A 26,424-nucleotide genomic window follows, 5' to 3' on the forward strand; every position below is an offset into this window, starting at 1 on the left:
AATTCACCCACATTTGTTCTCTTGGATAGCTTCCTATGGCTAAGCATGTCCTGCAAATTCTAGCTTCTAAATATGCATGAAAATGCTAAAGCAGCAACATTTGCAGAGAACGTGTTCCAGTTTTCTGAAGTGTTACCTTTTAAAATTTCAGATTGGATGCACAACAGCAAAGAGCAATGAGTCAGAGCGCCATTCCTCTGCGCTAGCCCAGATTTAAGAGAGAAAACTCTCACAAAACATGGCTTACACAAAAAATAGCCTTTAGGAGCTCTGTAGCGTAGCCTGCATACGCACCTCCATGATTATCTTTAAAAGCACCAATGGACTCCACAGTTTCCAGCATGCAGTGAACTACAATTAAGCAATAATGTCATTAAATTCAAATGTACCCTCTCCACACACCATGCTTCTGTATTGGTATAAACACTAATCACAGTCTCTGTTTTTAAACACAACCAGGAACCCAACAGCCACAACTAACAGCCAGTTTGGTCCCTCATTAAACCATCTCAAGTGAACTGCAGGCTTTCCACCCCCAGCTCACTCTGGGTTCATTTTTGCCTCATCTCCTCACCATCCTCCAGCCTCAGCACCTTAAGAAAGCAGCAGTTTAGTTCATCCACGGATGCTTTCCAAACAAACTTTTGAGGGCTTTTAATTCAGCCACGTTTCAGCTTCAGGAATCAAGAACCTCAAGATTCAACCTGCCGTGTAATACTGATGAACTGACTTATCTTGATGTCACCATGTTAAACTGTAGCTGTAACTGTAGTTTAACTGATGTGACAGTTGTAACTCAACAGGCAATTTACTATTCTGCCTTTTTAGTGGCTTGTTGGATTAACCTATTCCAATCTGAATGCTGAATTATATATGATATTATAGCATGATAAACTACTGGTACAGTCTATTCCTTCATAGAGGCTTAGGGCTAAAGATTACCTCAAACAGTCTGCATGCAGAAGCGATGACTCCTGTATTCTCTCCGCTCATTCTCTCCCCTCCTGTACTTGGTGCACAATATTCCTAGGACAAGGATGCTTTTCAGTCTTCATTTAGATCTTTTCAGCCTAACAGCTGCAAATCTGGTACGTGCTGTTTCAGTTCCAGGCTTTATCCTACAAAAAAGCAAAAATAAAATTAAAATCACTTTTTAAATAAGATACGTATTTGCATCTTATAGTTGAAGGCTTTAGTAGGGAAAGGGGACTGAGTATCTGGCCTTCATATCAATGCTTTCCACAACACAGAAATTACCTTAAAAGAGATTAATTTTGTGCCAATAAAAGGATGTTAAAATGCGGGCACCCAAATGCAAACTTTCTGTTTATTTACGAGCAGAAACACGTGCTGCTCCCTCCTCTCTTTTCACAAGCCGATCGTTCACCTTCCTCGACCTCAGGGGATTTCCATGGCCGGCTCCAGCACCCTCACCTCACAGCAGCTCAGCTTCTGACTGTCATACTGCTCTGTCAGGTATTACAGGTGTAAGAGGCATTACAGACAGAGCAGGTATTACTGTAATACCAAATCCTTCTTAATTTGCCACATCTGTCTCAAAACACATGAAGCCCGTGCACAGCTCCCGCCTGCCAGCCCTGACCCCCATTTCAAACACGGACACGGGGCAGCCAGGCCGCAAAGCCAGCACTACAGCCCCAGGCCCACAGCAGGTACAGGGGACTTCACCGGGGAACCGCACATCCCCTCACACAAACAGGCACCAACAAGGGCCCCCTCACCACCACAGCCCTGCAACCCACTGGACCCCCCACCCGAGCCCCCCTCATCATCTCCACAGTGCTCGACAGCCGCCACAACCCCTCAGGTCCTCCCGCGGCCCTTCATCGCCTTAGGGCCCAGCTGCCCGCACAGCCCGCCACAGCCCGCTCTTCTTCCTCATCTCGAAGACCGATTGGCTGGCAGAACAGTCAGTCAACTCGTCCTCCTCATCGCGAAGAACGATTGGGTAGCAGAGCAGTCAGTCAACACCAGGCCACGCCCTCCCCCCCCCGCGGCGCGAATCCCCCTTCGCGCCTTTCGCCGAGGCCACGCCCCCTCCGCCTGCCCTCCCCAGGTGTGTGCGTGCTACGTCACCCCTCCCACGCGTACGGGGCGTGCTGGCGTCGCCGTCCCTCCGTGCGCTCCGCGTCACCGCTCCTGGCCTGGCGCGCGGCGGCAGCAGCGGCCGGACGGTTCCGCTCGCAGCGCCTCGGGGCTCCGCTTCTCCGGCGGCGCCCGCCCGCCGCCCGCGGCCGCTTCCCTCCGCTTCCTCCGCCGTTGGCTCCGGCCGCGTGGGGCCGCCCGAGTGGGGGCGGCTGGCGGGCTGGTTGGTGGCCGGTTAGGCGCGCGCGGCCTGGTGCGCACGGCGGATCCCGCCGCTCGCGTAGTGCGGCGCCCGGGCTCCCTGAGGTGAGGCCCGGCCGGCTCGGCTGTGCGGGGGAGCGCCGCTTCTCCTCCTCGCCGCCGCCGCCATGAGCGTGGAGGCGTACGGCCCCAGCTCGCAGACCCTCACCTTCCTGGACACCGAGGAGGCCGAGCTGCTCGGCGCCGACACGCAGGGCTCCGAGTTCGAGTTCACCGACTTTACTCTGCCCAGCCAGACCCAGACCCCGCCCGGGCCCGGGCAGGCGGGGCCGGGACAGGGCCAAGGGCCCCCCGGAGCGGGGCAGGGACCGCCGGGACCGATCGAAGCCCAGGTGAGGCGGGAGGCGGGGTGTGGGGGTGCGGGGGGGTCCGGGCGGCTCCGCCACCGGGGGGCGGGGGGGTCCGGAAGGGGCGGGCGGGCCCGGCCGCGGGGCCGCCGAGGGGAAGCCCTGGGCGGGCTGCGGGGCTTGGCGCTCTGTCCCCGGTTCTTCCACCCCCCCGGATGGGGAAGCGGAAGCCGCGTGTGGCTGCCGGGCTGTCCCGTGGAGCGCGGAGGCCGCGGAGCGGGCCGGCACAGCCCTGGGAAGGCGCGGGGGAGATGGAACTTGCAGGCGGTTCTCGGCTGGGGAAGCCGGCGGGCTCCGCGGTTGTGTCGTGACAGTTGTGTGACGTTGAAATAAGAAATCAGGAAAGCGTATGGGTGTCATTTCAGTTTCCCTTTTCAAAACAGCTGTGGCTATAGGTAGCCGTTGGTTATCAGAACTTGAGTACTGTGGAAATTCAGCGTTACCTCCTTTAATTTTTTCCCAGGGCTAAAAGCAAAATATGGTTTTTATTTGTTTCTTTTCCCACCTTTTTCTGCTCCACGGTTGCTGGGCTGATTTGTTTTGGGTTTGTATGGGAGTGACAGGCGATACGGCCTGAGACTTCAGTTCAGAGGTCTGGTTCCTCATAACTTAAGAACAGGTGATTTGTTTTGGTTTTTTTGCTATAGTTGGCTGGTGGTTGCTGCATAAATGACACTTAGATTGTGTTTGTTTACCAATTCACGTAAGTGAAGGAAAGGAGGAGCTGGGGTTGTTTGCTCCCAAGTGAAGTGTTGCAAATGAAGATACTGCTTGTCACCGCGCTGCATCTTGACTGGCTGCAGTGAAAACAAAACTGAAGAACTCCGTCAGGTTTCTTTTTCAAAGTCAAACTTTTCTCCATTTAAAGATCACGGAATATTCTGCTGAGCTTCATTACACATAGATAAATACCCACGTAGTTGCATTATTAAATATTTCTACATTATTAGTTTAAAGAGGAGTTGAAATGCTTTACATAAGTTTTTAATCCTGAACCAAACAGTTTGGGTGGGCTTGATTTTTTTTTTTTTTTCCTTTTACTTGTAAAACCTGATGTGTCGGGGTGTGTAAATGTGGAATCAGAAGCAAGTGAAGTGCAAATAGGCCGATGTGTCCGGGCGCTGAGGATCTACACATGTGTTGTGCAGGACTGGGGGGGTGTTATCCCAGCTGGGCTGTATCTGGTGTATCCCAGGACAAATGAAATGACTTTGTGGCGTTTGGAAGCACCCAGCGTACAGCCTGTGCAGGGACCTGCTGCACGTCGCTGTGTTTCTAGGACAGAATTAGAGATGTGACCACCCCGTGGGCTGTTTATTTCCTGTTTGCTTATCGCTTTTGACTTTGGGTTTGGCAGACTTTTTCCAGTTGGAGTGTTGAGATACCAGAATCGTTAAGTAGTAAAATAGAGTCTGTGCACAGCCAGACTATATATTAATTGATTAAAAGACAGGTTTAAAAATCTTAGTTTTTAAAGCTTCAATGGGTTGTGTTCATTCCAGAACTCACAGTAGAGAACATGTGGCTAGAAGAACCACCACCTCAAAATAAGCTAAAAAAACAGATGAGAGGTTTAATTTGCCTTTTTTTGTCTAAACATGTTGGAAAAGCCTTTGAAGTACCAAGGAAAAAAGTGCCTGGAGAGCACATTCAGGTATTAGTACGTCTGTAATCAACTGCCCTGGCAAGAAGGGATTCATTTTCTTTTCTTTAATGGAGTGTGTTTATGATGCTTCCACAAGCTCTTGTGGTTGTCTTGGTCCTCCTCCTGCCTCTAGAAATGCTGGGTTTGGGAGGGAATGGACCTGTTGCAACGAGAACTCTCACAAGTGGAATCAGTGCCATGTCCTCCTGAGCGGGAGTGCAGCAAACCCCAAATCCCTGGCTCTGTTCAGACTTGTGCGTCTCAACGGTCTCAGGAGTGATAAGATCAGAAATCATGCGGTTCTTAAAGATTCTGGGGGAAATTTTGCTGCCTTCAACAAATAATTTGAACTTGTTATGTGCTTTGGCAGGGAACATACTAAATAACAACTTCTAGGGCCCCAAAATTGATCACATACATTTTGCTTAATTAAAGGTGGTTGTTGTGATTATAATTAAAGCTACTTGAATTAAATATATATATATTTGCTGCTGGTAAACATTGTCGGTATATACTCTGCTGTTCATATTCTGGTATCTTTTTAGTGTCCTGGTGTTTGAAAAGATTAGTTGAGCAGTACGGAGCATCCAGATTGCCAAGAAAATGTGATTGCTCTATAAGAGCTTCATTTCCCAATGTATATTTAACTAATAGTTTAAGAGGATGTTGCTACAGTTGATTAGTGTCTTACATCTGGGCAGGAACAGCCCCAGGATCCAGTGTAAGTTGGGGAATGACCCATTAGAGAGCAGCGGAGGGGAAAGGGACCTGGGGGTCCTGGGGACAGCAGGGTGACCATGAGCCAGCACTGGGCCCTTGTGGCCAGGAAGCCAATGGGACCTGGGGTGGGTTAGAAGGGGGTGGTCAGTAGGTCAGAGAGGTTCTCCTGCCCCTCTGCTCTGCCCTGGGGAGACCACACCTGGAATCTTGTGTCCAGTTGTGGCCCCTCAGTTCCAGCAGGACAGGGAACTGCTGGAGAGAGTCCAGCGCAGCCACCAAGATGCTGCAGGGAGTGGAGCATCTCCCGTGTGAGGAAAGGCTGAGGGAGCTGGGGCTCTGGAGCTGGACAAGAGGACACTGAGGGGGGACTCATTCCTGGGGATCAATATGGAAAGGGGGAGTGTCAGGAGGATGGAGCCAGGCTCTTCTGGGTGACAACCAGTGACAGGACAAGGGGCAATGGGTGCAAACTGGAACACAAGAGGTTCCACTTAAATTTGAGAAGAAACTTGTTGGGGTGAGGGTGGCAGAGCCTGGCCCAGGCTGCCCAGGGAGGCTGTGGAGTCTCCTTCTGTGCAGACATTCCAACCCGCCTGGACACCTTCCTGTGTAACCTCAGCTGGGTGTTCCTGCTCCATGGGGGGATTGCACTGGATGAGCTTTCCAGGTCCCTTCAACCCCTCACACTCTGGGATTCTGTGACAGAAGATAACGAGGGGCTGGTAGTGCAGGAGCAATGTCTGCTGTTTTCAGAAAACTATGTTGGCATTGTTTACATATAATTAAAATCAAGCATAGGAATAGATTTTTAAGAAAAAATATTTTCAGATACATTCTGATTTTTGCCTTTATTTTTCACTTTTCCAGCCAAGGACTTAGTGTGGATGGTGGGAAACAGTCACATGCCCAAGGAGCCTGTGGTGGCCAAGGCACATGGTGTTAATGTGTTTGGGATTTTTTTGGTCTAGACTATGGGAGCTGGATTTAATTTCCAGTTCTACCAAAGACAAAAAGTTGCTCATGTCCCCATCTGGAAATACAGCCCGAGGTGGTGTGGGGGTGAATGTTCTCACTGATATCTCCTTCCTTATTTTGAAGCAGAGAACAGAGAAGTATAAGAGATGATCATAAGGTATGGTAAATACTCTATAGCTTTAATGTAAAGAATCTATAAACAACAAATAGTTGGGTTATCCATGCAAGTCCAAAAGTGTGTATATATATATTTTTTTTTCCTAAAGCAAGAGGGAAAATGACCTGAATCGGGCCAGTGTGACGGGTGGTCCTGAGGCTGCTGTGCGGTGTTGATGGGACTGCAGTCTTTTAACAAGAATATTCCTTTAGCAAAATACCTACTTAAGAGCAATTGTTTTTCTTGTTCCAGCTTGACATGTACCACTTTAATGTCAAACTCCATTAAGTGGATGTAGCTGCGTTCACCTGATGTGGGTGGGGGGTGTTGGCCAGAAGTGCTGTAAGAAAGTGAGACGATGATACTCTGTTCTCACCTATTTGGGGACTCTCTTCCATGGTTGGTAGAAGCCATTACAAAAACTATATCATCTGATTTGCTGTTCTGTAACTCACTTCCCTGGACCTTTACTGTTGTCTCTCGACCAGTGTTTTAGAGGCCAAAAAATGAGCGAGGGAGGGACCAGGACCTTGGTGATGGTTTCGGAGCAGTTCAAACTGCTGTAGCTGTTAAACTGGCTGTGCCAGAAGTTTCAGTCAACACTTTGAAAACGGAGAAGCCCCCCCACACTCCCTTATACAACAGTTGACAGTGCCAGATTTTTAATAATATGCACATAGGCTTAACATCACAGTAGGTTTTTAGAACAATAGTTGAGTCACTTCCTCGTCGTGCGCCTGCCAAGCTCTGGCCTCGCTGCTGGATTCCGGAGTCACAGGTGACCTCATTCCTGCCCCGCTCTGGGTAGGAGCTCCCCGGCGTGCAGTAACACTCACCTGGTGCACAAGTACTAATAGCTTGCAGTTGTTGTAGTTTCTTGGTTTTCTGCCTTTAGAAGAGAGCTTTGCAATTTTATTAACGTTCAGCAATCCTGTTTTTTTATGACAACCCAAAGAATTTGATTGAACTTGTCAGCTGCTGTGTATAATCACGTATTATTGTTCTCTGGAATAGACCAATCAAAATGCGCCTGTGAATGCCTGATATTCCTGCTTTTAGGAAATGCAGTTTAACCTAAGGCTTTGAAATTCCACCTCTTCCATGATGAGTTAAGAAGTCGCCTGTTTTGGTTGTGTCACTTAAGCACTGAGCTTGTGTTTCAGGTGAACGGACCTGATGGCATTTTGCAGAACGGAGCTGTGGACGACAACGTGGCGAAAACCAGCCAGCTCCTGGCAGAGCTCAATTTTGAAGAGGATGAGGAAGACACCTATTACACAAAGGATCTGCCTGTGCATGCTTGCAGGTAAGACCTAATCTTTGCCACAGGCTCATTTCCAGAGGGCAGGAGCACTTTGTGTGAGTGAAAGGTGTGTGATTAGAGGACTTTTGGAGTTTGAGAGCCACTTCCTTGGAGACAGACACTACTGGTAGGAAAATGGTGCCCTCTGGTGAGCTCTTGTGTGTTGTTACAGCTGCCACGTCCAGTAGGTCTGTGACCTTCCTTTGGGAATCGAAGGCTGAGCCAGCCCAGGGATGGGAATGCTGGGAAGCATTACAATACTTGTGACTCAAACAGAAATTTAGCTCACGTTTGGTACTTTCACCAACACTTGTGTTCCCTAATTTTCACTTCCCCTTATTTTTGTGCGCTACCGGGTAGTTTAAATCTTGTATTTGAATTTTCCTATCAGCACAAACCCAATCACTTCCTGTTTTTTTCATTTTTAATTCCAGTTACTGTGGTATCCATGACCCTGCTTGTGTGGTTTACTGTAACACCAGCAAAAAGTGGTTCTGTAACGGGCGTGGAAATACATCTGGCAGGTAGAGTCAAATGATGGAAATGAATGGTTTAGTGTTTGTTTTGAAGCGGTGTAATGGCTGTGATTTACGTTTTAGTGATAGCTTTTCCACTGTTACTAACTTAGACCTTACTAAGAAAGACTTAAACCTTGATCTCAGCAAAACTTGAAACTTAAATCACTTCAATGAAGTGAGCTTGCTGCTTCTTCTCGCATCCTTTGTTCCTGCAAGGCAGAGCAGAACTGATACTTTTGACCTGTGGAGCTTTGAGAGGCTTCTTTCAATTACCAGTAACATAAAAACAAGGATTTTTTACACATTTCTTATTCTTTCTCACACATCTACCTGAAAGCATTTCTGCACTGAGAAATCATTGAAACTGTATTAGCAGTATCTTTGATGAAAAGACCAAGATCTTACTGATATCTACCACAACGTAAATAGATTTTGTTTGTGTCTTTTAATAAGTGAGCTGATACATTAAGTTAGGTCTAAATCTGATTTTCTTATTAACTTCATGTAAATGCATGTCCTCTCTGGTTTCAGCCACATCGTTAATCATCTTGTGAGAGCCAAGTGCAAAGAGGTGACTCTCCATAAAGACGGACCTCTGGGAGAAACCGTCTTGGAATGTTATAACTGCGGATGTCGCAATGTGTTTCTCCTTGGCTTCATCCCAGCCAAGGCAGACTCTGTGGTGGTTTTGCTGTGCAGGTGAGAGAATGCCTTCGTTGGCACGTTTGTGTCAAGTCTGTTGTGTAACCTTCTTTCTAAAGGGCAAGACTTGCTTTCGTTTTGCACCAAAATATATTTTATACTCTGATTTGCCACCATTTTTCCTTTATGTGATCATATAGGGTTTTGTGAATTGCATACAAGTAGATAATGCGACAAAGAACCATTCTGTTGTACTGGGCAAATGTCTGAGATCTGTAGGAAAGTGTTTCTCCCAAAGGAAGCAGTACTTAATGGAAGTACTGCCCAGGTACCCCAGGTACCGTTGACTTCCTGGCCACAAGGGCCCAGTACTGGCTCATGGTCACTCTGCTGTCCCCAGGACCCCAGATCCCTTTCCCCTCCGCTGCTCTCTAATACCTACCATGTATTTGACAGCAGGAGGTGTGTTTCTACGGAGTGAGTTCTGTTTGTTTAAACACATGGGAAGTAATCCCGAGTGTTTTCTGATATGTGTGTGTAATCTTAATGGACTGTAACCACTTTCAAATATGTCATATTTTAGATTTTAGATGCTGGAACTTTCAATTCTGGAAACATCCGATAAATGCTACTGCTGATACTGAGCCTTCCCAGTGTCGAAATAGCAAATAGTAGGAACTGAAAAATGAATTGGCCCAGCAGTCTTGGGTGGTTCTGTTTTTTCCTTTTAACAGAGATACTCGAGTCATTTCAAGAGCACGATAAACCTATTTTTACACTTCACACCGTAGATGTTTTCTTACACTTGTCTAATTGAATAATAATTTTCAATATTTTGGTTGTGCAGGCAGCCATGTGCCAGTCAGAGCAGTTTAAAGGATATTAATTGGGACAGTTCACAGTGGCAGCCCCTCATCCAAGATCGCTGTTTCCTTTCGTGGCTGGTAAAGATTCCATCGGAACAGGAGCAGCTGAGAGCACGTCAGATTACAGCTCAGCAGATTAACAAACTGGAAGAACTTTGGAAGGTATGTGCTGCTTTTGAAGTAGTGGTTATATTTTACCAAGTGCTAATTTTGTATTTTTATGAAGGAGGGACAAGACTGGTTTTAGCAACTATATAAGGCAGGGAATGTATTTAAATCACTTGCAGTTCAAATCTGCCAGATTTGACACGTAGTGCAACTGGGTATTGATCGAAGGATTCAGGAGATGGTCTATCGATGTAGCAGAGTTTCATCCTTATGTTCTTTAGCTTTGGTCAAGTTAATATAACATCCTGTAGTAGTGAAACACGGTATTATCAGTCCTGTCGCACAGTGATTGTCACTTGTTCATGCTTAACACTTTGAAACAAAACGTTTGTGCTTTAAATTCTAGGAAAATCCATCTGCAACCCTTGAGGACTTGGAAAAGCCTGGTGTTGATGAAGAACCACAGCATGTCCTGCTGAGATATGAAGATGCTTATCAATACCAAAATATATTTGGTCCTCTAGTGAAGCTTGAGGCAGACTATGACAAGAAACTCAAGGAGTCTCAGGTAATATGCTTGAAACGTGCCTGTTTGAGGGGACTGTTCTTCAGTATCAAACACATGGCGACTGGGGTAGTTGACAAACAGCTCTTTAAGAAGGTAATAGATGCCTTTGTTTGTTTGTTTGCTTTTGCCATTAGACCCAGGACAACATCACTGTCAGATGGGACCTGGGCTTGAACAAGAAAAGAATTGCTTATTTCACTCTGCCAAAGACTGATTCAGGTAGTGATGGCTTGATTGTCTGTTTTGTCTGATTTTTTTAGAGAGTTATTATTCTTTTCCTTCTGGTGAATAACGTCAGTGTTTAAAGGATTGTGAGCCTGGGATATAAGATAGTGCTATATATTTTCTGTGTTGATGGTGGTTGTTCTTTGGTGAATACTCAGAGAGCATTTTTTCCTTCCTTTGTAGATATGCGTCTAATGCAAGGAGACGAGATCTGCTTGAGGTATAAAGGAGACCTGGCCCCTTTATGGAAAGGAATTGGTCATGTAATCAAAGTTCCTGATAGTATCCTTTACTTAGTGAGCCTTCGGGAAGGCTCAATTCAAGGTTGAAATATTTCTGAAAAGTCACTAAATGTGTATAAAAGTAATTTTGAGATAATTTTAATTTGTCACAGGGATCTGCTAAAAAAAAAATTGGGAAAAATAAAATTCAAATTTTTGCTATAGATTACTACTTAACGAGGTTCTACAGATTATGGTGATGAGATCGCCATTGAGCTGAGGAGCAGCGTTGGAGCGCCTGTGGAAGTTACTCACAACTTCCAAGTGGATTTTGTCTGGAAATCTACTTCATTTGACAGGTAGTGGGAAGCACGCTGGAACTCGCCAGTTGGTGATTTTTCTGGTCCTAATACTTTGTAGTGTTGATGCTGGGGAAAAACAAGATCTGTTATTCTTGGAGTCGAATGTTTGTCTCAGTTCTGTTAGTATTCCCAAAATATACTTGAATTGGTACCTGGTGTCTGATTAACCTTTGTGTAGGACACTTGTGGCTAATTACATTTGAGGTCATACTGCTACATTGGGGTTTTTTGCCTGCCCTTCCCTCATTTCAGGATGCAGAGTGCTCTGAAAACATTTGCTGTGGATGAGACCTCGGTGTCTGGGTACATCTATCACAAACTGTTGGGTCATGAGGTAGAAGATGTAATTATTAAATGCCAGTTGCCAAAGCGCTTTACAGCACAAGGACTTCCTGATCTCAACCATTCTCAGGTAACCTCTTCTCCTTTTTACTGCACGCAAAGAATATGATAAAGGACTTATGAACAGAGGTTGAACTTCCTATGCATTGAATGCTAAATAGAAATTGAAAAAATGTTACAGGTTTATGCTGTGAAGACTGTCCTGCAGCGTCCTCTGAGCCTTATTCAGGGTCCCCCGGGTACTGGAAAAACAGTGACATCAGCCACCATCGTCTATCATCTGGCTAGACAGGGCAACGGGTAAGAACTGCTCTCCTACATCTTAATGATGTTACTGTATTAATGGTCGAAGAATCAACTTGATTTAAATCAAAATCATTTGTATCTTTGAACTAAAAGGCTTTCTAGATGTATATGTATATTATTCTGGAAAGACTTGTGCTTATTTCAGAAAAGATTCTTCCCCAGCGTATATTTTAGGGGACGTGTCTTGACACAATTCTGATTTTGTTCCAAGTCTAGTGGGAAAAAGTTACAACTCGTTGAGACTGCCTTTGTTTTTTTCAAGGCCTGTGTTGGTCTGTGCTCCCAGTAACATAGCAGTGGATCAGCTGACTGAGAAGATCCACCAAACCGGACTGAAAGTGGTTCGTCTGTGCGCTAAAAGTCGTGAGGCAATTGACTCTCCCGTGTCCTTCTTGGCTTTGCATAACCAGATCAGAAACATGGATAGGTAAGAAATCGGGGGTGACAAGGAAACGGGAAAAACAGCTTGAATGGTGGGATGGACACAACTGGTTCACTGTGGAATGACGACAACATGTATTTGCTTGATGTCATAACATTTTGGTTCTGTACATATTTAGTTTTACAGATGGGTTCCACTGTAATCCTGAAAAGTTGTTGGTTATGCTGGAAAGCAAAATTCTCTTTTTTTCCTAGCATGCCGGAGCTTCAGAAATTGCAGCAGCTTAAAGACGAAACTGGAGAACTGTCGTCCGCTGATGAAAAACGTTACCGTGCACTGAAACGAACAGCGGAGCGGGAATTACTTATGGTAAAGTTCTGTTGGTACTAGCAGCTTCCATAGATGCCTTCTCCCACTGGAGGCTCAGTTGCACCTTACTGGTGGAGATCACAGTACATTTTAACTTCCGGGGAGGGTTTGAATACTCTTCCTTGTAAAAATACTGTCTGTTGATATCTTACTGAATTTCCATTGCATTTCTGTCTCAGAATGCAGATGTGATCTGTTGTACATGTGTGGGAGCTGGCGATCCGAGACTTGCGAAAATGCAGTTCCGCTCCATCCTGATTGATGAAAGCACACAGGCCACCGAGCCGGAGTGCATGGTGCCCGTTGTCCTGGGAGCAAAGCAGGTGAGAGCTGTGGGATTCGTTAAAGAAAATAGTTTATCAACAGAGGAAGTGGCGTCAAGCAGGAACATTCACAGTGTAGGCACATAGGGATATGAAATCCTTTCATTTCATGGAAGATGCTTCCATAATATAGACCTAAATGACTGTATTTTGTGATAGTCCTGTTAGTTTGGACTGGAACATGTTGGTCCTGTTGGAACAATCTGGAGGCTGAAGATTTTACTCAAAAATGATCATCTGAATATCAAGTTGATGCTGAAGGTTTATAAGCCTTAGCTTAGATCCTGAAGCTTATTACAAATCAGACTGGTTAGTTCCAAATATATATTAAAGTAGGATATTGCTGTCATTTCCAGCTACTGAGCAAGTTTCAGCAAATACCAACTGGGACCAAACTTTGTTTTCCACAGCTGATTCTTGTCGGTGACCACTGCCAGCTGGGCCCCGTCGTGATGTGTAAAAAAGCCGCCAAGGCCGGGCTGTCGCAGTCGCTCTTCGAGCGGCTGGTGGTGCTGGGGATCCGGCCCATCCGCCTGCAGGTGCAGTACCGCATGCACCCTGCGCTCAGCGCCTTCCCCTCCAACATCTTCTACGAGGGGTCGCTCCAGAACGGTGTCACTGCCGGTGAGCAACAATATTACTTCTGCTAATAACTTTTTAAAATACATTAAGCATCAAAGGAAGGATTCTTTAATCTCGATGCATTTTTTTTAAAACATTAACTTGAAAAGAGAGTTGCTACTGCACTTAGGAGTGAGTGTTGTTGCTAGTAAAGCAGCACTAACTGTGTTCGTCCTGGTTTTGTGCTCTTCAGCGGACCGTGTGAAGAAAGGTTTTGATTTCCAGTGGCCGCAGCCAGATAAGCCGATGTTTTTCTATGTTACACAAGGACAAGAAGAAATTGCCAGCTCAGGCACCTCTTACTTGAACAGGTAAACAAAACTCAATGCTGAGATATACACAGACTTAAAATACTTTTGTCCCAGCATATCTCGCATGTAAGGGAGCTTGTTAAATGCGTCTGTCAATAACCCTGTGGCCTTCTTTTGGAGACAGTCGCAGGTAATGAAGTCAGGGGAAAGCGAAGTATACAGTTCCTGTATGGGAATTTCATTTGCTTTTTTCCATCCCTTTTTTTCCTGCACATTCCAACTGTTTTTTCAAAGAGTGAGCTTAAAACGTTTTGCTCCTCTTGGTCATGTGCATTTGTTCATGTTCCTGGAAGGGAAACCAGACCAACTTAGGAAAAATACCTGCTGGGATATTTTTAATCTGGGCCTGTTTCGTGAACAGCATGTGCAAGGCCGCCAAACGCGACAGGCCAGATTGCGCACAAACGAACGGCACAATAGCTGGCTGACAGGGAGACTGGCGTTAAAAACATTCTATATTTAAAACTTTAAGATAAAGCAACTGAAGGATCTCTTTGCACGGCAGGCTGGAACATTTGTGATGATCTCACTCAAAGTAAATGTGTACATTTAACCCTACTGAGAAGGTCCATTTCAGAATGGTGGCCACCATGAATTCTGTTGCTCCAGGAAGCATAGCTTTGTGGTTCTGAGTAGGTTGGAGATGTGTATTAAGCAGAAACTTCTGTTATTCTGAGGCATTTCTTTGAGGTGCTGGCTTTTGACCATATTCTTCTTGTTGAGAACACCTGTGCATGGCCCAGCTCAGGAGGTGGTGGGGAATGTTCCTGCAAAGCCAAAGCCAAATTAATGGGAGCACTTGAGCAATGCAGTGTAAAATTGGTCTTTTTCTTGAAGTAGCCTGACAGAATAGAGCTGCAAGTTTTTCAAACCCACTAACTCACAAAAGGTTCGACCTAATGCCTTGATTCTCCTCAGATAAATGCATCTCTCTTTCCAGGACGGAAGCTGCCAATGTGGAGAAGATAACTACAAAGCTCCTGAAGGCTGGTGCCAAGCCAGATCAGATCGGCATCATTACTCCTTACGAAGGTCAACGATCCTATCTGGTGCAGTACATGCAGTTCAGTGGTTCCTTGCACACGAAGCTCTACCAGGTAGAGTCATTGCCCAAACGACAAACACTGGGATGCGGAGCCGCTAGAAAAGTCAGATATTGTGAAACTTTGCCATTTTTTCATTTTTAGTCTGCTGCCTTAGGCGTCAGTCTGTGTTTAGTAATTTTAGAGCGCTTTAGGTTATTTTAGTTAAAATAGACCAGGAAAAAGAGTTCAAAAGGTACCTAATGCCAGTAAGTGTCAGGGGAGCAGTTGGCCAGATAAAGGAGAAAACCCTGTAAAGGTCTTTGAAAGGAAGATTTGAGTGAGTCCATCCTCTGAGGACTCATTGAGGCTCAGAAGGGAAAGGTCATTAGTGCTTCAGCTGTGGAAAAGCTTCAGTCAGCTTGGGGCTTCAATAAAAACATCAAGCCAAGAGACATGCAGGAAACCAAGCTCCATAAATTCATACTATTTATTTGCTTGGGCATACATCCTCCCATCAGTGGAACTCCTCTGCCAAACATCAAAATTTGTTGCTACAAACAAGGCAGTTGTATGTTTAATATAGTCTGTTTTGCAATATTGAGAATTTGGGCAGTGTTTGCACTGAAGGAGGACTCGGTGGAAATAGTTTTAGTTCTGCCAGGAATGATCTGTCCCTCTGATTCAGGTTTCTCGGTAGCGCAGAGCAGCAGAGCTCACTTGGACCACTCTTACTACGAGGGTTTGGAATAGTCACAAGTCTTTTTGGCAACATACCTAGAAAAGGGATGCTTTCCATAGCGCACATGCCAGGTTGGGGGAAATGGGAGAACCATAAAACAGTGAACATAAAAGTAATTTGTCCTAAACTGAGACTGTCTGTTCTCCTTTAGGGAAATTATTTAGCGACCAGTGGAATTATCAAATCATTCTTGGTTACAAAAATAACATTTTTCTCAAATGATGGGAACTGCAAGCGCAGAGCCAAGGCATTTTGTAATGCCTGTTGGTGGCACAACTGTTTTGCACTGTGCTTCCGTGATTTACGTGTTTTCCTCTGTTTCAGGAAGTGGAAATTGCGAGTGTGGATGCCTTCCAGGGGCGAGAGAAGGACTTCATTATCCTTTCTTGTGTGAGGGCCAACGAACACCAAGGAATAGGGTTTCTGAATGACCCCAGGCGTCTTAATGTAGCTCTCACAAGAGCAAGGTAAAGTAAAATTGGGCAAATCTGTGTCTGTTCCAGGGTACTAATTTGGTGTGATAAAGCGTTGATAGTGTCCGACTAAGAAAAAGTCTGTGTGTGGTGGGTAGCAGGGCCATTCCCACCCGGTTTGAGGAGCCTCAAATCATTTCCACACTCCCTATGATTTACAAGAGCAATTCCAACTGAATCGCTGTTACCATCAGGAGTTTGTAGAAGCCACCGTGTTGTTCCCCCTGTTTGCAGGCCAGAACTCTCCCCACCAGCTGCTTCTTCATCCCTTCCAGCAACCATTTTTTACCATTTTGCTTCTCTTAGTGGGTGCGATGACTGGGGGGGCGATGCGGAGTCCGCACTGTGTGGGTCGGCTTCGTGGGTTCCGGCGTTCACGCCAGCGCGGTGTGGCGGCTGGTCGAGCGCGCCGATGCGGTTGACAAGCCCGCAGAGGGAAGCTTGTGATTATTGAGAAACTCGCTGCAGCAATCTCCTTGCAGGTGTTTTGTCATACTGCAGAAACCACCTGCTGCAAACAAAGGAGTTGCATCAGGGTCTCCCCCACCGCCTGGGCTTAACTACCTTGATTTACTGTGAAAGAGATAGACTTAAAGCCTGTTCTGATGCTAATGGGTAAGACAGCTTGATTTTTAGTCCGAGTTCATTTTGCTATCTCTGCTGTTGTCCAGGTACGGTGTAATTATTGTTGGGAACCCAAAAGCGCTGTCTAAACAGCCCCTGTGGAATCACCTGCTGAACTACTACAAGGAACAGAAGGTTCTGGTGGAGGGACCACTGAACAACCTCCGGGAAAGCCTCATGCAGTTCAGCAAGCCCCGCAAGCTCGTCAACACCATCAACCCCGTAAGTCGGCCTCTCCTGTCTCTCAGATGCTTGTGCCATGAAGCAGTTGGGGGTTGATTGATCAGTTATACGTGGACGGAATAAACAGTCACCCACGTACCCTCACACACCCATAACTTTCATTTTTTGTTGCCAGCTTAGTACAGCGTGATCCGAGTATGTTGCTTCTCCAGCTGTTTCTAAGCTGAGCATTTGTAGAAAAGCCTTTCTGGTGCTTTATTATTTTGGTCTTTATTTACTGCAGAATTGTCTCACAGTTTGAGAGAGGCTGCCTGCAGAATCTTATCTTTTTTCTTGTTGTCATGATGTAGTTGAAATGATAGTTGGATGTTTCCCATCTATTAGAACGAGGTAGTTGCCTCAGCACTTGTGATCTTGCATGATCTGTGGAGTTTTACTGGATTTTTACCCAAAATAACTTAGACTGAAACTGCAGTGCGGAGTTTTCTGCGCAAAGGCTTTGTCTAACTCCTCTAATGCTTCCAGGGTGCCCGTTTCATGACTACTGCCATGTATGATGCACGGGAGGCGATTATTCCAGGGTCTGTCTATGACCGGAGCAGCCAAGGTAAAGGAGCTGTCAAAATTAACACCTCCAGGGAGTTGTTGTTCATCCCCGCCCAGTCCTTGGGCTTTGGGGTCTCATAGACCTCAGACTTTTAAATGCTTGAAGAGCCACTAGAGAAAAAATATGGAATTTAAGAACTGAAAATGTTCCTGGTGTGTCTGGATTTTGCTCTTTATATCGAAGCCCCTATGGTCTGACTCCGTGTATGCAGAGCAAGTGAAAAATGAGGGGAAAGTGAGCATTTCGGGAATCTTAGGTTGTGCTGTAAAACAGTAACTGAGTGGGGATGAACCTGTTAATCTCTGAAATTTTCAAGCATGGAATAAACTGTGAACTAGAAATATTGGTGGCTCTTGGCAGCGGTAGCATCGTCCTTTCAATTTCTGGCTCCGATTTATCCTGTTCACGAGTCCTCTCATTACTGCTAAAAGCAGGAATATGAATTGGTTTTTAAATATTCAGGATGTCTGAAATCTCTGTGGCTTTTCCTGCCCAGGGCGCCCGTCCAACATGTACTTTCAAACGCACGACCAGATCGGGATGATCAGCGCCGGCCCCAGCCACGTCACCGCCATGAACATCCCCATCCCCTTCAACCTCGTCATGCCGCCCATGCCGCCGCCGGGGTACTTCGGCCAGGCCAACGGGCCGGCCGCAGGTACGGGGGCAAAACGGTAGAAAAAACCCCACATTTTGAGGTCTGAAGTGGGAAAATGGTTTTTGCCGCTACTGCAGCGGTGCTGGTGGGTGCAGCGATCAGGTCTTTATAGAAAGGGTTATTTCTCATGTTTGCACGTGTAAGATTGCTCACTGTTGGCTGGAATAAATGCTTTTCTAGGACGCGGGGCGCCAAAAGGAAAGACTGGCCGTGGTGGGCGCCAGAAAAATCGTTTTGGGATTCCTGGAACGAGTCAGTCGAACCTTCCGAACAGCCAAGCGAGCCAGGACGTGGTGTCCCAGCCCTTCTCGCAGGGGCCCCTGACCCAGGGCTACATCTCCATGAGCCAGCCCTCGCAGATGAGCCAGCCCGGGCTCTCCCAACCAGAATTATCACAGGTGAGCTGCGGGTGATGGGCGGGCTGCTCTTTGTCCTGGGTTTCCTGTCAGTGATCTGTGTGCAGGCACATCCTTGTTTCCTCGTACTAAGGAAAATGGAAACCAAAACCATTTCCAGCCGCAGCATTTCATCCTCCTCCACTTGGTGGACTCGAAGTACACTCAGGGATCTTAGTTTTGGTGAAATGCTGCATGTTTGGACTCAAGCCTTAACTTGGGGCTGCTTGCCTGTCGAGCAGGCAGCTGTCGCTGAAACCTTTGTGTGTGTGGAAATTCTGCAACAAAAAGTAGATTTAAAAAAAAAAGAATGTCAAAAAACAACCACACAAAACAAAATGTGCCAGGCTTGGTCATTGACCTCGGCTGCCAGGTGTGCCGCTTGAGCTCGGTAATGACTTAGAGGTTTAACACCCACTTTCATTTTCAGGACAGTTACCTTGGTGATGAGTTTAAGTCTCAGATTGACGTGGCGCTGTCACAGGACTCTACTTACCAGGGTGAACGTGCGTATCAACACGGCGGAGTGACGGGACTGTCACAGTATTAGAGTGTAAGGCACCTGAGGGTCGCTCCTCTGCTTCCCATTCCCTGCTTTAAGTTCATAAACGCGGGATTTGTCTTAAGAGCGATGTCGCTAACGCAACTGTCGCTTTGCTTTCAGGTTGAGGAAGAAGAGCTAAGCTTGTGTGGAGCTTAGTTCATCAGCATTTTATTCTGGGTAATAAAAAAAATAAAATAAAATGGATACCTGTTTTCCACTGCTAAAACTGAAGCACCACTGTGTGAGAGCAACAGGAGAAAGAAACCAACCAACGGAGAGGAGAGAGAGAGAGAAAGGAGCGCGCGAGAGAGCCCACTGCTAGCTCACTGAGACAAGGAGCCTGACCGAGAGGAGAGAGAGCACCGCCGGACCGGCGGGCGCCTCCGGACGCACCTCACCCGAAATGAGTGGTCAGCCGAGTCCCTGCTCCCCCAGTCCAACCAGCTCGAGAGAAGGGCCTTAAGCAGGTTTCACTTCATTCCACACTTCTCTTTTTGCGAGCAGGGCATCACCTTTCAGAGCAGATGGGGAGAGGAAAACCCTCATCTCAGAGTTGTTCTCGTTTTCAAGGGGTACTATATTTTAGCAGTAACTGTTTACACTTTAGAAGCAGAGTATCTGAGAGAGAGGGCGAGTTCGGAAGCGACAGCGAGCCAAGCGGAAATCCAGCGGCACGCAGCTGATGCTCAACTCTGAGATGCAGGTTTTGTTGTCCAACACTGGCTCTGAAATCCTAGTGTCATCGTGTCGCCCACATTCTGAACGGGTCTTTCGTGACAAGGTGGTTTTAAAGAGATTCTTTCAAAAGAGCGCTGAATTTTTTAGAAGTTTGTCTCTGAATTGTTAGTGGTGGACCTGGGAGATCCTTGTTCTGAGAAAAAAAGTTTAAAACAAAACTAAATTAGAGCAACCAACCTTGAGAACTTTCAGTGTGATTTAAAAGTTGCAGCAATCAGCCTCTTCTTCCTACATTGGATAGCAGTTAGAGTGGAAGGAGCGTGCGCGCTCGTCAGGAGGGTTTCCAAGTGTTTTCTGTATGCTTTAATTGGCGACTGTCTGGACTCTACTCTGTGAAAAACAAGCCTTTCTGTAAGATGAACTTTGCGCTTGAAAAGGGGATGGGTTCCTGTGCCCTTCGGCCCTGGAGGAAGATGACGCTTAACAGGCCTGCTTTACTCGTTCCCGCAGATCGGGGAAGAAGTAGTGGAAACTGGGGATTATATTGGTTTTGAAGTAAAAGATTCTACAATGTTACCGAAGCAGGTTGGAAAACAAACCCATATGGACAAAGCAGGCAGGTGGTGGAAGGTGGCCTCTGAGAGCTGGGTCTCATTAGAGAGAACGGGTCAGGCTTTGGTGTGGCTTCTCGGTGACAGCGCAGAGCGGACGGGTTCGGTGTGGGAGCGCGAACCGGAGCCGATGCTTCGGGCAGTGGCTGCGCCGTGGACGCTGGAGCTCAGAGCTGAACCCAGCGCAGCAGAGGAGCCATCGGACTGCTGAGCTGTACCCATGTCTTAACTGAGTCCTGTGGGAACACTGGGAGCATTTTATTTCTGTCTAAACCTTTTTAGAAACAGCGCGGGGAACTTAGAATCCTACAGACCCATTTTTATCAGATCCCTAAATTAGACTTAACCTCTACCTCCTAATTGGCGAAGATCAGTAGAGTGCGATTCACTAACCTGGGTGTCTTTAAGCTGGAATTAAGTTTAGCTTTATACTCAAAGGGCTCCAAGTGTTTCTAGTCTTTTTTTTTTGGGGGGGAAACTCAAAAATACCTCTCATATGAATGTACTTAAATGACATAAACCCCACTTTTTGTAGGTGGGGGCAGCCCTTTCATTCCTGTCCTTTCTGTGACTGTTGACCCGCGTTCATGACCTGTATTTGCTGTAGTTTTCCAGAGTGTCTCTCCCCGGTGCAGCGGGACGTGAGTAACCTGCACAGACCGAACAGGCGTCCGACACCGCGGTCAGTCCTGCAGCAAACGTAGCTCCAGAAACTGCAAAAAGAAACTTTGCCAGAAACAAAACCCATTCTTTTCTCATAAAAAAAAAAAAAAAGCCTCCAGAGTTTAGACTCCTAAAACGTGAAAGAATGGAGACACAGGCCACCTTCCTTCCTCGTGAGATGGACTGTTTTATTTATTAACATTGCCGAAGGGCTTTTTAGTTTTGTTTTCCTGCGTAGGCTGCGTAGTTGCGTAGACGTTTCCGCTAGGCTGCCGCCGTCCCTCTGTGCATCGCGCCTCCTCTCCCACCCTCCCGCGGAATGCTTGCCTCTGCTTCGCGCTGCCTTTTCCTTTGTAGCGGTTAACTCTGAGTTTTACAAATCCAGACATCAGTGCTAGCACGGTGTTAACTCTTTTTTGATTTTTTTTTTTTGTCTCAGTTTGTTTTAAACCTGTTTGTCATCAATAAAATATTAATAAACAGCTCTTGCATTCAAGGTGGCTCCACCTTTCAATGACGAAACCATGCAACGTTCATTAAAACTTAGTCTGATTGTATAAACTTCAAGTTTATTACCTTTTTTTTTTAAACACAGACTAGTACAAAAGTGGGGGGGGGGTGTGCATAGCGGACGGGGGGAGCAGGTGAACCCCCGATGGAGACGATGCTGAGCGGCAGGAGCGACCAAAGGCTGCGCCCAGGGGCGGCTCCCGCTGCAGGAAACACAGAAGTGGCTTTTACCTGGTGCAGGCGCTGGCTCAGCAAAGCCAAGACAGCCCCAGGCGTGGCTTAGCGCCTGCTGCACGCTTTAGGCCTGGTCTTACCACCCCCGTGTCCATTAGAACATGTCCCCATGTCCGGTCATGGCTGTCACCCACCCCCCCTTGGTGCCTGCAGGGGGGACAGTTGCCCCCCAACATAATACTTTATTTTTTTACTCTTGCCCATTTAAAGTTGAAATAAGCAGCTCCTGCTTTAGTTAAGTCCTACACTAAGCCCTTTAAAACACTGAAGTGCTTCAAGTGGGTTTTGCAGAGCTCGGGTTTACCTGCAGGGCTTTGCAGAGCTCGGTTTACCTGCAGGGCTTTGCAAAGCTCAGTTTACCTACAGGGCTTTGCGGAGCTCACTGCGTGTCCTCCACCAAGAGCTGGAAACGTTTTAGTGCACGACAACTGTCCCTCGGGCTCTTCCCGTCTCGGTTCCTACACAGGGGCAGCAAAAACCAGTCCCAGGGCCGGGGAGACACTGGTGCTGCAAACCCAGCAGTGGTTAAACCCTCAGTGCTCGGTGATACTTCATCAGACCATGAAGACAACATCAGTATAAAGAAAAAGTACAACAACAACAAAATAATCTACGCTGTGGTGCCAGGTTCACAGTTGGAAAAAAAAATAAACACAAAAAAACACACCAAGAAAACCAGAAAAAAATTCAAGTCTAACATGGATTCCTTTTCTGTTCCCCCTTTAGTTCCCCCCAACCCCCAAAAAACAAAACAGGAGCGGCAGAATGCCTGCGGGAGCTCCAGCTGCCTTACCCAGGAACAGCACCCGCCTGGAAGGGCCGAGCGGCTCGGACGGTGGGAGAACAGCAGCGATTCCTCCGCTGGGATCACCCGCGACGGCGCAAATTCGGGTCCATCCGGCACCGCGCGGCTGCAGCTCGGGTTAGTGGCATTGACCCCTCGCTCCATGCCCGGCTGTGCTGGGCCGGTACCGCAGCCAGCACACCCCCGAACACAGGAAAAATAATCATGAAAAAACAACACACAACGAATTTTTTAAAAAAATAAACCCCTAAACTGCACACGCACATGAAGGTGTTGGGGCTGTGGAGCTGCTGCCGCCCCACACTCAGCTGCCGTCCGGCTCCAGCCCTGTCCTGCAGCTGCGGGGAGGGACCCTGCTCTCATCAATTTGCAAGTGAGGTAAATTAATTACTGAGTCACAGGAACAAGATGCCGCTGACTCGCGCTGTCCCCACCGCTGCAGGGGGGCACCGCAGCCCCTCCGCTTCACCCAAACCATCCGTCAGCAGCGACGTCCCCTCGACCCGGGGCTCCCAGCACCTCCACGTCACCCACCGAGCACTAAAACCAGCAAACGAACCATGGTGAGAAGGGACAAAGTCACACGGAGCCGCAGCTGCAGCTCTTCCCGCAGCCGGACGGGAGCCGCCGTGTCACCTCCCGCAGCAGGACGCTGTGCCCGGGACCCACCAGCAGCGGGTCACCATACCCAAAATCCATTATTTTTGCACCGCGAAACCTGCATCCAAAACAAAGCCAGGCAGCACAAGCCCTGCCGCTGCTCTCGGGGGCAGCACCCGGGGGCTGGGATTCACAACCTGCTGCCCCCCTCCCCGAGGAGAACAGGACGGAAAACCAGCATCAGGCTTGATCATAATCCCAGACCAGGACACCTGCAGCGCCGCGCACGCAGCCACCGCGAAATGACAGCTCCAATAACCATGGCTTCCTGCCCTCACCTGCACAGGGGCAGCTCCAACACCGCATCCCCGAGAACCTCCCGAACACCAGCACAGAGGGGATTTAACACACTCACATTTATTCCATCAACCCCCCAGCGCACGCAACCCCCGCAGCTCCGCTACCTGCAGCCACACTCGTCCACCACCATGTCCTCGTAGTGCCGCAGCACCACGTTGTCGTTGTTGTCGTAGTAGAGGATGGAGATGGGGGAGAGCCTGACGGGGACGCAGCAGGGCTGGGGCGTCCCCTCGGGGTCCAGCGAGTGCACCATGGTCTGCAGGATGGCGTGGTTGGTGCTGTTGAGCTCGGCCGTCAGCGGGAAGGGACACTCGCCCAGGCAGTAGTTGGCCATGTAGCCCTGCGGGGCGATGATCCAGTTCTCCCAGCCCACGTCGCTGAAGCTGATGTAGAGCCGCCGGGGTTTGCAGAGGTTGCTCGGCGTGACGGGGGGGCGCTGAGCGCTCCTCCTGCTCCGCGCAGCCCCGCACTGCTGCGGGTTCAGGGTCACCACCAGCAGAGACGCGGCCAGGAAGGAGTCCACGCCGGCGCAGACGTTCTGCAGCCCCTCGCCCGTCGGGGCCGACGCGGCGTCTGCGCCGCTCACCGAGATCTCCAGGACCAAGCCCAGATTCCTGCTGTGCGTTCTCCACTCCTTCGCCACCCCGGTCAGGTTGAAGAGAAGCGACTGGTGCAGCTGGGCGAAGGACTGTCCCAGCAGGAGCTGCCGGCCGCGCTCCGGGGAGGGCACCCCCCGGAGAGCCAGCGGGGAGCTGCGGTAGAGCCGCAGCTCGAACACCTGCCGCTGGCTGGAGCCGTGGTACGAGTTGTGGCTGAATTTGACCTCCAGCTGAGCCATCGTCAAGATCTCGTCCTCCTCCAGCACCGAGAGGTTGAAGTACAGACGCTTCTGCAGACACAGCAGCCGCGGGGGCTGCGCGCTGTGGATGAACTGGCCTGGCAAAGAAGGAGAAATAGAGGTGGTGGGAGCCTGTTGTGCTGAGCAGGATCAGCTTCTCAGGTCTCCAGCTTCAGCTCTTGGCTGCACAGCAAGAGGAAGATGGGACTGACAGAGCCGAGGATGCCCACGGTTGTTAGATGGAGGTGACAACGATGCAGGAAGATCTATCGGCCTGACGGCGCAGCCTTCAGAGAGGCACCAGCAGCAGCCTGGGCTCCAGCAGCTCCTCTACTCAACAACCTGGCAAGTTATTTTTCCCCCAGTTGCAAATATCTCCCCCCAGTGTGGGGGTGTTGGGGGTGCTGGCCGTTGGGGTGGAGGGGAAAGGAGGGCAAACAGCAGCGAATTTTCAGAGCTTGGCAGCTGCCGGTTGAATCCAGCTCTAGGTTTCCATTGGAAACCTGGAATGATGAGAGGAGCGAGCTCTGGTGTTTCCGGGTGGAGAGGACACCGACCAAACAGCTCCCACGTAACTGAGAACGGCTCAGAGAGGCCAGAGGCAGCCAGATGTGCCGCGTGGGCGGCCAGAGGCGAGGGGACAAACAGCATGGGGGGGACACGGCCACACGGGCGTCATCCCGTCCCACCCGGAGCTGCGCCCAAGGGACGGAGGAGCCGCCGCCGCGAGCCCAAGGGCTCAAACCAGCATCTCCCAACTGCTTTGGGCGACTCCAGGACAGACCCGGCCACAGCTCCACCCCCTCCCCCGCTGCATCGATCACCGACTCGTTTCTGAACTGTAAAATGTCATCGACAACATGCAGAGGGACCAGAGTTTAGGCAGCCGCGATCTGGACAGCGGTTCTGGCTGCTGCCCCCAGCCCGTCCTGCCTGCACCCCAGAGCCAGAAAAGGAAGAACTGCAGCCCAGTCTCCCAGCCCAGAGAGCAGAGGGGCTTCCAAAAGACAGGACCAAACCACCGCCTTCCTGTACCTTGGTCAGCGAAGACACGGATGATGTTCCCAGGGACATTAAACTCCTCCACCCTACAAGCATCCGCCGGGTCTTTGTTTGGAGCAGGCAGCGTTTTTCTCTTCTGGAAGATCCGCCAGAGCACCGAGGGCACAGGAATGGGGCTTTTCGGGCTGGGCTTGGCACTTAAACCCAAGGATTTTAACAGTAAACTTTCCTGCAGGCTCAACTGCATCCCCAGAACGGCGCTCAGGAGAGCCCAGGCCAGCCCGGCTCTAAAGCCGGGGAGCAGCCGCATCCTCTGCTCTCCTGCCCCAGACAAAGAGCAGCCTGGGCTGGGGACTAAGACACGGGGCCAGGGGGGTGTTGATTGCCTGATTGGAGCCTTTGATCTGGTTAGTGCTCAATTAGCACACAGGGATTCCCAGGATTGGGCAGAGGGTGTGAAGGTCCCTCCAGGACCTGTTAACCCTTTGAGGCAGCTGCTCCTTCCCGCATCTCCGCATCATCCAGGTCCAACAAAGTCCTTGGTGGCTGGAAGGACATGAGATGATCTCCCCGACACAAAGACGCCAGCCGGTCAAGCGCTGCTCCCGCCTGCTGTGGACATCCCACCCAGAGCAGGGTCCCTCCTCCAAATCACTTATTTTTCTTCCTTTTCCAATCACAGCGTCCAACATCTCTCTCCCAAGCTCATCAAAACCCAGCTCAGCGAGCCCTCAGACCCTGGTTCAGCTCCCGGCCGCACACGCCGTCCTGCCCACGGGACACGAGAAGCCACCAGCATGACCACGGCCAAAGCGCGGCAGCACAGCCACATCACACACACAGCCCAACGGGAAGCCCTGGGCAGGCTGGGGCCGTAAAACCGAGTTTACCCACATGGACTCCATACCGCTGCCACCAAACTCCGCACCATCGCTGCCCCGGCCGAGCAGAAAGACGCCTGCGATAGTGGTTCTTGCAACTCCCACTCAAAAGCCGAGGAACTAAAGCACCAGGATGCCCCCTCTGAACCTGCCCAGGTGACGGATCCTGCCGCGGCTCCAGTTTCCATCAGCCCAAGTCACATTTTGTGTTCTGTTCAGCGAGGCAACTTGCCTGTGGCTGACACAACGAGCCTGGAGATGAGTCAGTGCGACAGACACGAAAATAAAACGAAAAACAAAACAATACAAAAATCCA

The 26,424-nt window shown here is 48.8% G+C and overlaps 2 protein-coding genes and 1 long non-coding RNA gene across 4 annotated transcripts; 1 reads left to right on the forward strand and 2 right to left on the reverse strand.

Moving 5' to 3' along the window:
- Positions 1–2,140: 2,140 nt before the first annotated feature.
- UPF1 (UPF1 RNA helicase and ATPase) lies at positions 2,141–21,374 on the forward strand. 2 transcript variants are annotated; one of them, XM_082072331.1, is made up of 24 exons: positions 2,141–2,699; positions 7,375–7,517; positions 7,949–8,038; positions 8,564–8,731; positions 9,522–9,702; positions 10,055–10,216; positions 10,351–10,435; positions 10,625–10,723; positions 10,904–11,021; positions 11,277–11,436; positions 11,548–11,666; positions 11,935–12,099; positions 12,309–12,423; positions 12,603–12,746; positions 13,157–13,370; positions 13,561–13,678; positions 14,619–14,775; positions 15,767–15,909; positions 16,587–16,761; positions 17,248–17,329; positions 17,826–17,987; positions 18,168–18,385; positions 18,813–18,935; positions 19,047–21,374. In XM_082072331.1, the coding sequence occupies exons 1-23, from the start codon at positions 2,475–2,477 to the stop codon at positions 18,930–18,932; spliced, it is 3,363 nt and encodes a 1,120-aa protein (XP_081928457.1). In that variant the 5' UTR covers positions 2,141–2,474; the 3' UTR covers positions 18,933–18,935; positions 19,047–21,374. The 2 variants fall into 2 exon arrangements, with proteins under 2 accessions (XP_081928457.1, XP_081928458.1); XM_082072332.1 differs by having other exon boundaries at positions 2,142–2,699; positions 10,913–11,021.
- On the reverse strand, positions 20,982–22,976 carry LOC309449854. The gene is made up of 2 exons (XR_014186009.1): positions 22,416–22,976; positions 20,982–21,591 (listed from the first exon to the last, which is right to left on the reverse strand). It is a non-coding gene; the product is annotated as an uncharacterized lncRNA (long non-coding RNA).
- A 290-nt stretch (positions 22,977–23,266) lies between these two features.
- On the reverse strand, positions 23,267–26,271 carry GDF1 (growth differentiation factor 1). Its single transcript, XM_082072022.1, has 2 exons — positions 25,261–26,271; positions 23,267–24,323 (listed from the first exon to the last, which is right to left on the reverse strand). Exons 1-2 carry the CDS (start codon positions 25,535–25,537, stop codon positions 23,488–23,490), a joined length of 1,113 nt encoding a protein of 370 aa, XP_081928148.1. The 5' UTR covers positions 25,538–26,271; the 3' UTR covers positions 23,267–23,487.
- Positions 26,272–26,424: the final 153 nt, after the last annotated feature.

Source organism: Streptopelia decaocto (assembly GCF_964273445.1).
Source record: "Streptopelia decaocto genome assembly, chromosome: 24".
NCBI classification, from domain to species: domain Eukaryota; kingdom Metazoa; phylum Chordata; class Aves; order Columbiformes; family Columbidae; genus Streptopelia; species Streptopelia decaocto.